At 38.5% G+C, this 16,870-nt stretch overlaps 1 protein-coding gene across 2 annotated transcripts in view; it reads left to right on the top strand.

Moving 5' to 3' along the window:
- Positions 1 to 16,870, top strand: part of CD44 (CD44 molecule (IN blood group)) — an 88,189-nt gene that overhangs the window by 34,891 nt on the left and 36,428 nt on the right. For both annotated transcript variants that reach the window (XM_081315312.1, XM_081315313.1), the window contains 3 exons: positions 9,142 to 9,307; positions 15,613 to 15,749; positions 16,490 to 16,561. In XM_081315312.1, coding sequence (XP_081171438.1) covers positions 9,142 to 9,307; positions 15,613 to 15,749; positions 16,490 to 16,561 — 375 coding nt within the window. The remainder of the gene's footprint in view (positions 1 to 9,141; positions 9,308 to 15,612; positions 15,750 to 16,489; positions 16,562 to 16,870) is intronic.

The following is a 16,870-nucleotide window of genomic DNA, read 5'->3' as shown; positions in this document are numbered from 1 at the left end:
GAGGTTGCTACATAGCAAGGAGGCTGATACAGCAGTAGTAGTCTTGAGTAATCTTGAAGGGATTTTGCTATTTGAGTTAAGCAGTGTCTTCCTATATTGTGTTTTTTCATATTTGTAGAAAACTCACAGATAAATTCCTTAAAAGTGTTGTACTTTGCAGATCTATTCAGAAATAAATCCTGTTAGACTGAGTAGCTCTTACCACAAGGTCATTGATTATAGGGCTGCCGTGTACAAATCAATTTGATTTTCCAAGAAAAGCCTAGCCCAAAGGAGGGTGCCTCAGAAATTCCACAATGGATCATAGCCATAGAATACCTGCAACAATATAGACATCAGTTAAAGAAAGCATAATTGCTAGAAAACTAATATGGTGTATAAATGAAGTACAGATAGTCCTGACTTACAACCATAAGGGAAATTTCTGTTGTATGTCATGACAGACTAAGTCAAGGTACTCACATGACTGAGCTGATTTTACGACCATTCTGTGGCAGTTGTTAAGCGAATGTTGCAGTCATTAAGTAAATCCCACCATTGTTAAGCAAACGTGATCAATAAGCAGATCAGTGCATTCCTATGGGCATTTTTTGCTGAAAAGGCTAGTTTCCAGCAAAAAAAAAAATTTGGTACACTGGGTCACGTGACTGTGAAATACTGGTACCAGCTATAAAGGTGAGCCGGTTGCCAAGTACCCAAAATGCAGTTATGAGACTTTGGGTGTGTGTGTGTCCCTGTTGGAACTCTGCAACTGATTTATTAAGTACCTTTTTTGGGCTGGGGTTCCATTGTAATTTTGAATGGTTGCTAAGCGATGATTATCTGTAATTCACAGGTACTTAAATTAAATTAAAATTAAATTACTCTAGATTTGATATATTATTAAAATAACCTATGAAAGCCATTTCCAAAAATAGAGAACTGGAATGCTTCTGTATCCACAGTGTTCTATAAAAATACAATAATGTATCCAAGTCAAATGAAGGTTAATGCAGTCCTTCCTTGGCATTATAGAACAGTAAGTAAACTTTTATGTGCTCTTCATTGAGGAAATGTCTGCTTCTGTTCCAAATCGGGGGTGGGGGGTGGGGTGGTGGTGGTGGAAATGTGGCACTGCAACTTAAATGTGAATTCCTGATAAATTAAATTATGTTCTCATTTCTTCAAGATGTCTTAGGAGAATACTGTAGTTCCCATACTGACACAATAGTAGTAGTATGAGAGATGTAATCCTAACACAACTGGGGGACACCAAGCTAAGAAGGCTGTTCTGTACAGTGAAAAAGCGAAGCTTGGTTTCCTACATCCTGTCACTTTCTCAGCTACTCTGTTTTTAACCACACAAATCTCAAGTAGATGAGCACTTCCTGGTCTCCTTGACAACAAACTGCAGTTGTTCATGTTTAAATACCAGTTCATGTTGCTTTTTTCCATGAAGCAAAGCACTATTTCTTCAAACTCATTTTTGGTGCAGAAATTTTGCCTGGCCTCTGAATCTTCAAATTATATGATACCCGTTTTCAGTTTTAAAACATCAGCTGATACCCTGCCTGAATGTGAAACCTGCAGATGAATACTTAAACAGCAAAGGAATATCCACCATTATTACTAACATTCAACCCTAACTTTATGGAACAGCTCTTCTAGCAACTGTGAATGATTAGTTCTGCATGATTGTGTTTGGTTTGGATGTAAACCCTTTAGCTGCTTACCTTTGCCTTTATAGTCTCTGAAAACCGTGTGATTATTTCCTAAATAAATGCTTGAAGGAATAAAACTAGATCTGTTTTATCTTTTCTGTGAACTACACTAATTCAGGATTTTTCATGTTTATACTTCCGTAATCTCAAGCATCCCACCCATGCACAAAGGAGGTTTTGCTACTATTGAGATGCCCAGAAATTGTTTTGCAGGCGTTAAAAAAAATGGAAGGGTGAAGCATCATCTAATAACGAAATGTTTTAAGAGTTCTTCTGCACAAGGATGCAATTGCAACATTAAACTGAAATAAGATCCTGCTGATTAAAAGAAACTGACACTGGGAGTGATAACACCCACCCAGCATCTTCCTGCTGGAGTTTTGAGGTTTCAAATTTCAAAGGTAACTTCAAAGCGCAAAATGCTGGTAGTGAGTCATAGCATAGCTAGCCTAGCCTCTCAGTTTTTGGTATCCTGCTAAAATGGGGAGATGGCACACTTGCATATGGTGCTTCCTACCCCTACCCCCCCTTTCCCCCCCCCCTCCACAACCAACAATCCTGTGATTTTGGCTGGACTGAGATAGTGGCTGGCTGAAAAAAGCTTCCATAGTTGAGGGAGGATTGGAATCTGACCCTGATCCTTACTGGCTGGCATTTGAGCACTGACTAGTTGAGTGCTGTCTACTTATCAATTGGTTGGGAAAAGCAAGCTCTAGTTGATTGTGATTTCTTTGTGAGCAATATAGATTCACGAAGGAAAATGTATCTTAAATGTTCTAGTTAAATAGTGAAAGCAACATACTCAAACTCTACTTCATTCAAACTGCATTTAGAAGACTTGAAGGATGGAAAGTCTAGCTATCAGTATTTTTATTTTTAATCCCATTTATATCCCGCCCTTCTCCGAAGACTCAGGGCAGCTTACAATCTAAAGCAAAAATCAATGTGCTTAGCAATAGCCTTCATTCTATGTATATGCCTGCTTATTAGGGCTTCCCCCCCCCCAAGCGGCATTATTACAAAGTCAGCTTAATTGCCCCCAACAATCTGGGTCCTCATTTTACCTACCTCGGAAGGATGGAAGGCTGAGTCAACCTTGAGCCTGGTGGGACTCAAACCTGCACTAATTACCTAGAACAAATGTATCTTTCAGGAAGTGTACTGCATACATATATGGTGCAGAGTATGTGTGCATATAGTACATGTATATAAGTATAAATGTTTATAAATATATTAAAGCTGAGCATAGAACTCTCTTGATAAAGAATTATGTCAATGTGAGATTGGAGAAAACCCCAATTTATGAGGGCGAACAACTGCACGAATGAAGGTAAATATATGTCTCCCAGGATAATGTTGCAGGATTCAATCTGGGTTGGTCACCAGGACCAGAGTTTTAGTCTTCTGAGCTTTTGGATTTGTGCTGGAGCCCTCGGAAGACTAAACCCGTGGTCCCGGTGACCAACCTAGATTGTATCCTTCAGAATAACTATAGCTCTATGCCTAAACATTTAGAATTTTGATGAATAGAGGAGAGGAGTAAAGTAGCTGAAACATGGAGGATCAGGGCAAAGACACCCTGTGAGTGCAACATTGGGTCAGAATGCATGACAAGAGTGTGAGACTTTGTAAAATGTATGTCATTCATCAGCATTAGTGATTAAGTAATAGCAATGGCAAGAAACTGTACTTAATTTATTTTATTCTCCACTGTTTATTTCTAGTCAACTCACCCACAATAAGTGTTACAGACAGTTGTCCTTAAAACCTATTGCAGAGAGAATAAGGTACCAAAGACAGGAAAAGGAAGGTGGCTTGTGCTGGTGGGTTATACATTTCTATGATCATTAAAATTTAAACATGCTCAGGGCCATTTCATGACTCCACACTGACTCACTAAAATCTCATGCTCTGGGTGAGATTAATGATTAGGACAATTAATGAAAGTTATGCAAGTGTTGCCCTTTCTTAGGAGCCATTATTAAACAATATTGGCTTTCAGTTCTGGAACATCACATGGTGTCAGGGAGTAACTACTCTGTCAGTGCTTGCCAATTCTGTGAAGAGCCGACTAAAAAAATTGAGGCCTAGTTTTGATTTCAGTGTAAATGGGATAGAATCAGTACTTTAGAATTGCCTTTTAAGCATACCGTATTCAATAGAGCTGTTGTTATCAGGGTTGCTATATAAATGAGGCAGTTGAGAGAAAGAATCAACATATATTGCAGATTCTTCTTTATCAACAGCATGGAACTGGAGGTCATTGCAAGGTATAACATTAAAAGTGTACTTAAATTGTTTTGCAGTTTTTGTTTTGAATACACAGGAAAACAGGCAGTTTTAATTCTTGCTTGGATTGTTTCCAACCCTGCTTCTGAAATTCCTCCATAATCAATTATAGACTGTTGCTTTTTTAAGCTTTACCATTTTCATCCTGTTGCTTTTTTAAGTTTTACCATCTTCATCCTTCAACCCTTCTTAAAATGGCTCGCAGTCTTCACAAATCAATTTGAAACACATTTTTGTTTTTTAGTTCTATAAAGTTAGTTGCTTTTCTGGTATACATGTGAGCAAAGTTATGTACATTTTAATACACTGTAGTGATCCTGTATTATGAAAATCAGATCCCCAGTAGCTAATGTGATTATTCTGTCAATAATTTGACTTATTCATTCAATTACTTATTCATTCAATTAAGTCAATAATTTGACTTATTCATTCAATTACTTGGATTTGTATACTGTGGATTGTTGAAGTCTCTAAGCAGTTTACAGTATGAGATAAAATCAAGTTAAAACTTAGATTAACTTGGTTTTATTTCTACCGAAACTGCTGAAAGACTCTTTGAAGAATTGTGTATCTACAGATAAATTTCTGTTGGCAGAAATTGTAAATTCAAGTCCAAATATAGTAACTATTCTGCAGAGTGCTTCATTGGAATTTATAAGACTTCCATTGCTCTATGGTACAAAATCTTTTGTGTAAATTCAGTTTAAGGAAGTTTTTCTTCCTGTTGTCATTCAGATAAGCAGTTAACTTCGTTAGGGAATCACTGCAGTTATACTGCACTGTACATTCTATACCAGGGGTCAGCAACCTGAAACAGTGAAAGAGCCACTCGGAACCGGTTCCCTCACACAAGGAAAAACTGGGAGCCGCAAAAAATGTGTGCGCATGCGCGTACATGCACACAACAGGGTTTGATTGAAGAGTGGAGCCAAGGTGACATATGCACCTACTCTGCATATTTGAATTGATTGGTTGAACTTTTTTAATCCCACTTTTTTTTGGACTACACATAGCAGAAGACTGGGAGCCGCAGGAGACAGCTGAAAGAGCCGCATGAGGCTCCAGAGCCGCGGGTTGCAGACCTGTGTTCTATACTGTACAGTGCAGTATACTGCAGTGATTTCCTAATAACCTTAACTGCTGATCTGAATGACAACAGGAAGAAAACCTTCCTTAAACAGTGCAGTATAATATCAGTTGGTAACAATATTGGATGCTTCAAGCTGGCAATCATTCAATCTAATTCACAGAATTTTATTTGGGAAGTTTTCCAGAGGTATCATATTCTATTTATAAATCCATTGTGCTTTTCCTATGGTTTTTTTTAGAACATGAGTAAATATGGTCGTGTCTTTTACTAAGTCACATTACTCCTGATTCAATATTATTGACATTATCAATGATCGTCTGTCCATGCTTGGGGATCAATCTGGGTTCTGTTTCAAAGTTTTTGTTCTGCCACTCAGACCTAGCCTTCCTGATCTTGAGATACTGGGAAGAAAAAGGCCCACAGTAATATTTTCCCTAGTAATGGTAACAATAATTGTCATTTTATGGAAATACAGTTCTTAAAGTAGAAATACAGATCTTAAAAAAATGTATTTAGCTGAAATTTTGAAATTTTTATGTACTTATATTAAACAACCAATTTATCTTCAAAGGACAGTATGCAAATATCTTGTAACTGAGTAAAGGTCAGACTTTTCTTTTTGTTTGCTTTTTTAGAAAATCTTTTTACTTAGTACTTTGTAGAGAAGGGTTGGAGTAATTAGTCCTTTTCCCACCAGGCCATTATAATAGTTATGTGGGGACAAATGTTTGTTTTTCTTTTTGCATAGGAATAGATTGAATGCCTTGTTCCACCTTTGCCAGTTGCTCATTCAGCTACATAGAATTCCTCATCATTTGTTGGCAATACCTAAAATCCATGTACTTATATCTGACCTATTAAAAGGATGTTCATGGTAGCTAACTGTAAAATCAAATAAATAAGCAAGTTACAATAAACATCTTAAAATTCATTAACTATGTCAGAAACAAATAACAGTGAGATTAAAACTTGTTCACTTCATATTTTTGTGACTGTAAATCAGCTATTCTGGGATTACTTCAGATTACATGTGCCTCGGCTTTAGGCACACAGCTTTTTGCTTAGTACAGTGGCTTGCTGTGTCTCAAAAAGAAATATTGTGGAACTGAAGTAATAATTTATTTGGGTCTAAAAGCAAGTAAAACTCACTGAAAGAAAGAAATCCACTGATTATGTATATAATGATTCATTTCAAAAGTTCTGCCTTTTTGTCACACTTAGCAATTGAAATGCCCACATCTGAGGGGGTAAAAAAAGTCATTGAAAGTATTTTGAGAAGATTGAGTAGTAATTACTTCCATGTTATCTAGTCAACTAAAAGTGATTAGATCTTGTGGGAAGTGTTCTTTCTCTGTCATTGCCCCAGCCTCTGGAACAAAATCTGCCCAGAGGTACAAACTGTGTCCACTCATCTGGGATTCCAGAAGACCCTTAAGACCTGGCTTTGTTTCCATGCCTGGGATTCATGTGTTATTTTTTATTGTTATGGATTTTTTTTAGTCCAGGTTGTCAGATTTTATCTCTTTTAATTGTATGTTTGGATGTTATAAGCCATCCAGAGTTATTTGGAATAGGTGGCCATAGTAAAATTGAATAATAATAATGACTTATATTGAGTGGAGCGTTCTTTTAGGTAGTATGTTTTTAAAGTAACCATATCTTTGTTCAGTGACATGAATATGCATATTAGTAATATTCATGTTTCTGTGTTATGAAAACTTTTGCTGTTACGTGCAGTTCCAACTGTGGTTAATGGCACAAGGCTGTTTTGTTTTCCCTCCTGGGAGTAACTTTCCTTTCTTTTATTTTATTTCAATTAAGTAGTATTTTTAAAGTATTTTTAAAGTCAATAATCAAATACTTAGTTGATCTTCTCCCTTCCTAAGATGGCAGCATGCATTAAAACAATTAAACCTAGTTCTTTCCATTTTTACTTGGTTTTTACCTACCTAACATACTATTACAGGAGGAGAGCCATATTAAGTTTAGTTTGGTAGCACCTTTCCATCTAACAAATTTTATTATAAGGCATGCACTACAGCTCACTTCATCAGATGCAGGGATGCTGGACTTATGTAGGAATTAAATTGAGAGGAAGATAGGCTGGCTATGCAGATGCAGGTTACACATGAGGTCTTCCCAATAAACAATTGTAATATGTTAAAAAAACCTACTACTTGTTGAGATCTGAGATTGCCTGAAACATTTTGATGTATGTAAGTGCAACAGTTTCTCACAATAGTTTTCTGATTTTTTTCTGCTATGGAGTGTTGAGGAAAATTGAAATACTCTGATATGACTTTGTCCTTGTTTTGACTCCTCATGTCAAACATGTTATTAATTCTTTTGTGAAAAGTTGGTCGTATTTCTTGTGTGTAGAATCTCTAGTGTGGGATATTGCTAGTTGATAATGACATATTTCACATTGGAGGAAAAAATTTGAAGGTGCCTAGCTTATGAGTGTACTTGTTGGGGCCCATGCTGATGCTGTTGGTTTGGGGGTGACATGATATATTTGACATGATGTAATTTTATTATATAGCAGTGATATGTAGAGTCACTGCTGGAATCAATTTCTATCACATACTGTGATTGATTTATGCCTAAAATCTGTATAAAATTCTAAATTCATATATAGGCAAAAGAAATGGAAATCTGTAATTTCCAAACAATGGAATGTTATGCTAATGGGAATTAAGTAGAAGATACATACCATATAAAGAGGATCACAAGTCAAATAGCCTTGGTGTAAGACATGGAAATCTGCATTATGTCACAAAATATCATTTCTAAGACACCTTTGTGCATTGCAATCCACCTTGTGGCAGAGATAAATTACATTGTATAAAATACAGATTTTTATTGTTAAAAAAAAGGCAGGTCAGAGCAATGCTTTTCTTTTTATACATGGAATTGGTTAAAGCTGGTTACCTCAAGGATTCAATAATTTCATTCATTCATTCATTCATTCATTCATATTTATTTATTTATTTATTTATTTATTTAATACTATTTCTATACCGCCCTTCTCCCGAAGGACTCAGGGCGGTGAACAGGGCAAGAATAAAAATACAAATTACAAAAATTAAAACAAGATTAAATAAATGCCCACATACTAAAATACATCTTTAAAATCTAATAAAATAACAATAGCAACCCCCCCCCAATCCCCTCATCAGGCCAGGCCAGCTTGTTCAAAAAAGTATGTTTTTAGCTCGCGGCGAAAGGAGCGAAGGTCGGGCGCCGTCCGGAGCTCAACCGGTAGCTGATTCCATAGCTCCGGGGCGCCCACAGAGAAGGATCTCCCCCTGGGGGCCACCAGTCGACATTCTCTGACCGGTGGCACCCTGAGGAGGCCCTCTCTGTGGGAACGCACAGGGCGGAGGGAAGTCGATGCCGGCAGCAGGTGTTCCCTCAGGTACTCCGGACCCCTGCCATGTAGGGCTTTGAATACCATTACTAGTACCTTGAATCTCACCCGGAAGGCAACTGGTAACCAATGCAGCTCACGGAGCAGAGGTGTAACGTGGGAGTATCGGGAGACTCCCAACACAACTCTCGCGGCTGCATTCTGTACCAGTTGGAGCTTCCGGGTGGTCCTCAAGGGCAGCCCCATGTAGAGAGCGTTGCAGTAGTCTAGTCGAGAGGTCACGAGCGCATGAGTGACCGTGCATAGATCATCCCGGCTTAGATAGGGCCGCAACTGGCGCACCAGGCGAACCTGGGCGAAAGCCCCCCTAGTCACAGCTCCTATATGATCTTCCAGGGTGAGCCGTGAATCTAGGAGGACTCCCAAGTTGCGAGCCCTATCTACGGGGGGTAATAGTTCACCCCCCATAGCGAGAGGTGGAATGTCCGAATAAACCCGGGATGAAGGTATGCAAAGCCACTCGGTCTTGTCGGGGTTGAGTTGAAGTCTGTTCCTCCCCATCCAGACCCAGATAATAATCTTATTAAACAATAGTTCTGAATCACCCATTCTGAAAATATTTGTTGTAATGCTTTTTGCTATGTTTATCATGACGGTGCTCTTTTCTTTCTGTTTTTTTCCCCAATGAACAGATTTGAATATAAGTTGTAGATATGCAGGTGTTTTCCATGTAGAGAAGAATCAGCGCTACAGCCTTACGAGAGAAGAGGCCGTTCAGCTTTGTGAAGCACTTAATAGTACCATCCCAACATGGGACCAAATGGAAAAAGCCTACACCCTCGGTTTTGAAACTTGCAGGTAGGAAACCTTTCCAAATATACAATGGATACAAATGTACTGTCAAAGAATAGATACAGATTTTTTTTTCCATGTGTTGTTTCGCTTACCTACCCTTTACATTTTTTTCAGTTTTTCTCCTTAAATGTGCAATATATTTACCTTCACTAATTTTCCCTGGTGCTTTCTCTTCTTGGATTGATTTTAACAATTAATTATTATAACAAACTTATAGTCCTTCAGGCCACCTTATTTTTTCAAACTGTTCAGTGTCAGGACCTAACTTTTTAAATTAAACGTAGCCTGAAGTATTATCTATTTTTAACTACGTATTGTATGCACCTGCAATTTCTCTTGGAAGATTTACATATGGAAAATCTTAGCAATAACAGTCAGATGGCTCTGTGTAATTATTATACTCTTTAAGGACTGATTTGGAAGCCTTTGTTATTTCTTTCTGTCTTCCTTGTGCTGGTCTTTTTCTGTCTTTTCAGCTTTGAATTAACTAGTTTTTCTTTTTTTCTTTTTTTTTTTTTTACAAAAATAAAATGTTGAGACACCTCAAGATCTTTCTCTCATTCAACCCTGCCACTAATGTGAGATATTCGCAAACTTCCAACTGAAGAGCATCATTTTAAAAAACACATTTACAGCCATTACTAAAGTAATTATTAGTGCAAACCTGCAGAGTAGATTGATATAATGATCTCCCTGACAGAGTTGTGGAAGGTAAGAGAATAGTGGTTTCTCTTAAAAGGCCACCCAGGTTTGAGCCTAAAACTTCCCAGTTTCTATGGCTAAGTACAATATTAGTCATTGTGCTATAGTAGCTTTCATCATCAGCTTTGCAAATATTTCTGTGTCTTCCTGCTCACCTGCGTAGATATCTGTGCCAGAGGGCAGCTTGAAGACTGATCCGGCAATGTCAACCCTGTAAAGACTACTGCTTATGACTAGTGTTTGGCAATTGCTGGAAGTAAAATTATAGCATAAGATAAGGTATGCCTGAGTTAGTTGGTATATTCAGGGAACTTCCCTTCCCCCGTGTATGTCAGCATTTCTAATCATTCGTCTCTCTAACAATGATGATAGAGAAATGATATAATGTAGAAAACATTCCTAGCCTATGTTCTGAGGGAAAGTTGCCGAGCTATTGCTTCTGAATTTTTAAGCTATAATTTCATGCGTTGTTCAGACTTGTATGAGAGTACTTTCAAAGTATTAATAATAAATAACAAATCTAGTGGTATGTAAGGTAATTACCTTCATTAACATAAAAAGTAGTTTGATTATTAGCAAGTTGCTGTTAATGCAGTTATTCTAAAATACTTAACTCCCCTGAAAAAAATTAAAACCAGTATGTCCATTATAATCAGTATGTCAGAAAATCATTGCCAGCCGTGTTTGACCTTTGGCCTGACTTATATCACTGTTCCATTTTTCAGAAAGAATCAAAATAATATACAATGTGGGAGAAAGAGAAAACCAATATTTTTTGAATGCATGCTTAGTTATATGATTATTCGGTCTTGGGTAAATGATTCACTATTTTCCAACTCACAATGCACATTTATGTACAAGCTCCCTCTTACATATAGTTTGTTTTCTTCTGAGCTAAGAAAACAGTGTAAGGTTAAATGAATGCAGGAGCATAATGTAAGTGAGAAATTAGTATTTCAGTACCAAAGCTTTTCAGAAAATTTTCGTATGTGTTACATGCCATGTGAAGATTTGATATAATGGACCAATGTAACATAGATGTTTCTGTTGTGATGTAATAGCCTACTATACGTGTTTCTGATTTTTTTTAAAAAAAACAAAGCTTTAAAAAGTTGCCAGTATATGCTGGCTTTGCATAAAGCCTAGGTTTGGTGCACATGTATGCAAATCTCTTGACCTCCAACTCAACCCTGAACACACCAGACTAAAAAAGAATATCCTGTCCATAAGCCTAGACCAGGGGTAGGCAACCTTGGCTCTTTTATGACTAGTGGACTGCTGGCTCAGGAACTCTGGGAGTTGAAGCCCATGAGTCATAAAAGAGCCAAGGTTGCCTACCCCTGGCCTAGACAAAAGTTGAGCAGCCTGTTGATGGGCCTTCTACCTGTGCAACCACAATTGAGCCTCACATTTCTGTTGTTAAGTGAAACATTTGTTAAACGGGTTTTGCCCCATTTTACGACCTTTCTTACCACAGTTGTTAAATGAATCACTGCAGTTGATAAGTTAGTAACCTGGCTGTTAAGTGAATCTGGCTTCCCCACTGATCACATGTTCATGGGGATGCTACAAGGGTCGTAACTGAAAAATGGTCATAAGTCGCTTTTTTTCCGGCTCTGTTGTAACTTTGAACGGTCACTAAATGAACTGTTGTAAGTCGAGGACTATCTGTATATAATTTGTTGCCTGCTGACTTCCTGAAGTTGCAACTTTAGGAAATTAGGAAGAACTTGGGGATAGGAGATTTACTCTTCCATCTTAGAAAACTCAGCTGCTTTGAGTTTGTTGAGAAGGAAGGATGTGTGTGTGTGTTTCCATGTGTAGCCAAATGTATAATAATCTCTTCACATGAGCATTCATTAACATTTACCCCTCTACCATCATACAAACATGTTGGGTTTGTTCATCAATAGACACTGTATTTCCGAGTTTAATTGAAATCTGTTTTCATTAGGTAAAGGTAAAGGTTCCCCCGCACATGCGTGCTAGTCGTTTCCGACTCTAGGGGCCGGTGCTCATCTCCGTTTCAAAGCCGAAGAGCCAGCGCTTGTCCGAGGACAACTCCGTGGTCATGTGGCCGGCATGACTAGACGCCAAAGGCGCACGGAACGCTGTTACCTTCCCACCGGAGTGGTCCCTATTTTTCTACTTGCATTTTTACGTGCTTTCGAACTGCTAGGTTGGCAGAAGCTGGGACGAGTAACAGGCGCTCACTCTGTTACGCGGCACTCGGGATTCGACCCGCCAAACTGCCGACCTTCAGATTGACAAACTCAGTGTCCTAACCCACTGAGCCACCGCGTCCCTTCTGTTTTCATTATAAATGCCTTTATCTTTTGGAATCAGATTAGTTTACCTGTATCAACCTGCCCATGAATGCTTTTGCATGTGCTGCTCACGTGGTTGTTATTTAGCTTCACTGGGCATGAAAAAAACATCCTTTTCAATGATGACTCTTTTCCTAATTCTGTAACAAAAATAGAAAGAGCAGTGTTCTGTAGATCATCATAACACTTTTAAATTAGAAAACAATACATTGTGATTCTACGTGTGTCCAGAATTCATTGAGAGTGTAAATATTGTTAGGATTATAGCCTTTGTAATATTTAAAATACACAAATGGAAAAGAAGATGAATATGAAAAAAAATGAGAATAAAATCCACTATTAGTATGGAAATGTTAATGTGAGGTTGTAGAGAGTACCGTAACTTATTACTTAATTATGCATGCATTTAACTGTACATAATATTAATATTTCTGCTTGACTTATGAGCTTCCATGGATACTTACATTCAACAGAGAATTAACAAGAAGGCTAGTACATTTTTTACATGCCTTCTATTGATAAATTGTTGTTGCACATTAGCATTTTTATTACAAAATCACAATGTTTAGAGAGGGGATGTGTTTTTCCACATTCAGCAGATACACTAGATGTGGTTCTGTCTCCTGCATCAGGGGAGACAGGGATTCTGGATTCATGGAATCATAGAGCTGAAAGAGATAAAAATAAAACTCCATAAACTGCCTAATATATCTCTTTGTATAATAAGCGATAGTGTATTATTTGATAGCTGAAGAGTGTACTTACCCTTTCCTGAATGCATGAACAGAATGTTCTTCTTCACATAATGAATACAAAAAGTCCAATTTCAAAAAGACTAAAAGACTCTTTAACATTTATTCCCTAACCGATATGTGGGAAAATTTTATCATATACCCCAGGGGTCCCCAGCTCCCGGTCCATGGACCGGGACCGGGCTGCGGCATACCAGCAACCGGGAAGCCCCATCTGCTGGATGCAGGCAGTACACAAAACCATGCCCCTTCTGGTCCGTGGAAAAATCTTTCTCCACAGAACCGGTCCCTGGTGCCCAAAAGGTTGGGGCCTCTGATACACCCTTTGGGAATCCGAGGTTATAACATGCAGAGTGGTGAGAGGAGTTGAAACAATATAGGACTATTGCTATGAGCCTGAGAATGGCAGCTACTTAGAGTGAAGGCCACTACTGGCTATCCTGACTTAACTCATGACCCAGTACTATCGAAACTGCTCTGGTTCTTTAGGATTTCAGTTAGAAATGCTCTCCAAAGTTGAGAGAGAGAGGGAGAGAGAGAGAGAGAGAGAGAGAAAGAGAGAGAGAGAGAAATATGGTTCCCTTGGCTATAGCATACTAAGGAAATAATGCATACAATTATGTAATTGATGCTAGATTGATAAATAGGATACAAAAGGAGCCTTTTGCAAAGCTTCTTGGTACAAAATACCTTTCAATTTTTTTAAAGCAGCTCCCGTGTTCTAGAAGACTTGGTGTAGCTTCTTCAACTTTTCCCAGGTTCTTTGCATGTAAAACAGTACTTCCATTGAGACTACCTTGGAACAAAATGTCCATGCATGTATACTAGATGCATTTATTTATTATTAATCATATCTAATTTAAATTATTATGTTTATTATTATGCTTGCAGAAATAATCTGGGGAAAGCTTCAGAGCAACCTTGAATGCCTTCAAGAGGGGCACACTGTTTCAGTGCTTTGAGGATGGCTGCTTCATTCTTGCTCAGTACTAATTTGTACTTCTTAAATTTAAGGAAGATGAGCAAAATGGTTGTAGACTATTTTTTTTATAACTAATCCTTTTTCATTGCCTTGTTTGCATTCCACTAAGCTGTGAAATCATTTAGCATACAAAAGCCATACAAATGAAATTTGTAGCTTTACAACTCAATATCATGCATTTCTGTCCAATGCTAACTTCACAGGGAGAATTACTTGTAAAATCTGGGAGAATAAAGACCAAGAGAAGGAGCCTTCCATGTTGTGAAACACCCATCCCTTAGGACGGGGCTTTTCAACCTTTTCACCCACTGTACCACTTTTAGGATATGTCAACATCAGAGTACCACCGCCTAGCAAGGTGTCAAAAACTTGACCCCCCCCCAAAAAAGGAAAAAAGTGATGAAGTACAGGTAGTCCTTGACTTACAACAGTTCGCTTAGTGACTGTTCGAAGTTACAGTGGCACTGAAAAAAGTGCCCCCCAAGCCACAGCCGAGCAAGACACCTGCCTGCCTGCCCGGCGGCGCTCTTCCTCCTGTCCGAGGTTTTCATTGTTGTGAGGATTTCTGTTGAGGATTGGCAGTGGGGGTGGGGGGGTGTTTGGTTTTTATCCCCCCCCTGCTGGGTAGTTGCAGCAGGTTTTGGTCACTTCACATGACCCTGGGACACTGTGACCATCAAAATATGAATCAGTTGCCAAGCATCTGAATATAAATCATAAGACCCTGGAGTGGCTGCAACATTCCAGCTTCTTCTGGGCTCAGAAGGACCAGGATCAGCGCTGAGCTCCAGGAGCCTGGCGCTGATCCTGGCGCTTCCGCTGAGCCCTGACAGCCCTGAAGAAGCGCTGATCCTGGCACTTCCACTGAGCCCTGATAACTCTGCAGCTCCAGTCATCTCTCAGGCTTGTGCGGTGTTGCCACTGGTTCAGCTCATTGCCCTCCCCCACTACCACTTTTCTAGGATGGTCACGTACCACTTGCCAGGTGCCAATGTACCACAGGTGGTACCCATACCACTGGTTGAAAAGCCCTGCCCTAGGAGTAAGACTTGCCCCAATCTTGTTGACCTTTCAAATTACTTAAAGTGGAATACCTTAGGACACTTTTTAAATTAGTTACACCACAGCATGTGAATGTAATATGCTCTTCCATTTCCTTAAGCTTTGTTTTTATTATTATTGCATTCGGTTCTATATTAATTTTGAATAACATTCAATGACACCCCTTGCATTTTCCATTTTCTTTATCACTGAGAGTTATATTCTGTCATAATTTTGTGTTGCCACATTTCTGTAGTGCTTTGAACCAGAGGTCCCCAATCTTTTGGGCACCAGGGACTGATTACGTGGAGAGAAGTTTTTCTGTGGACCAGAGATGGGGCTTTGCTTGTTTGTGCGGCCTGGTTGCTGGCATGCTGCGGTCCGGTACCGGTCCACGGATTGGGGGTTGGGGAACCCCTGCTTTGCACCATATAGTTGATATGCAAATGTTGGCTATATAGTTTCACACATTGATTTAATAATGTTTTTTCCCTTTTTTTCTAGATATGGTTATATAGAAGACAAAATCGTACTTCCCAGGCATACTCCTTATTCTCTCTGTGCAGCAAACAGCACTGGAATTTATGTGCTTTCCTCAAATTTTTCTGAACGATATGATGCATATTGCTTCAATTCATCAGGTATGTTTTGGGTTGGTCACATATTTTCTACTACTGCTGGGAAAATCTTGTATTTGACACAGAAATACAATAGAATAAAGATAGGAGAGAACAATGTGTACAAAGAAACCATTTGCTCCTGGTCAGCATACCTCATGATCCATGAAAAAGAACAAATCGAACAATATTTGTTGGATATCAGACATTGTGGTCTGATAAGTTGCTTCATAGCACTTTGTAGCACTTGGTATTATGGCCTTCAGCAAGCAAAAACAAAAATAAAAATAGAATATGTTGTTGAAGTTTGCAGCACTCCTCTTGTCTCTGAAGCTGGCTTGTTTTCTCACAGGCTGTGTCAATCCTGCTGCAGACTTTTAATAGCAGAAGTCTGCAGAGAAGAAAGACTATGGAGATGTATGTGACAGATACAACACAGATTCATCTCCCATATGCTGCTTTTGTTCCAAAACATGAACCTTACTTGCTGTTTATATGGAGTAAGGAAAGGTCTTGATTAATGGTTCTGTCATTATTGTCTCTAAAAGTAAAAATCCAATGTAGTTAAGCAACTCGAGCAGTGAAAGAAACAACTAAATCATAATCCACAGGAATTTTATGGATCCATTACATACATACATACAATGACAGGAAACACATTCCCACATTTTGTAGCCTTGGAGGCCTTTACCACTTTCTTTTTTCATTTTACAAAAGTTATTACTGTTGATTTTTTGTTTCTCATTTTGTCTCCCCATTTTTAGAATCGAGAGATGTGGTTTGTGAACCAGTGAAAAAGTTATATTCAGCTTTGCCTGATAATAACAGCAGTATTGGTAAGGATTGAATTTCATTTTTTTTTAATATATAAAACCTTCCTCTGGTGAAACTAAAGGGCATGAAGAGTGTGGAATATGTCACTAAACTTGGGTGAGACTTAGCCTGGCTTGAAGTGATAACAAAGTCTATTTAGACTAATTTGCAACCAGAAATCAGTTGCAAAATTAAGAAACGTGAGATACATTTTTCTCTGGGAGTCTTTAGTGAGAATTTATCACAGATAGTTTGATGTTGCAGTTGTGGGTGTTCTGCATAGGATAGGATTATAAACTCAGCAAGTGATGCTCAAAAGGAATTGAATAGAC

The sequence above is a fragment of the Vipera berus genome (assembly GCF_964194415.1).
Source record: "Vipera berus genome assembly, chromosome: 1".
Classification (NCBI taxonomy): Eukaryota; Metazoa; Chordata; class Lepidosauria; order Squamata; family Viperidae; genus Vipera; species Vipera berus.
This window is presented reverse-complemented; position numbering and strand designations above follow the sequence as displayed.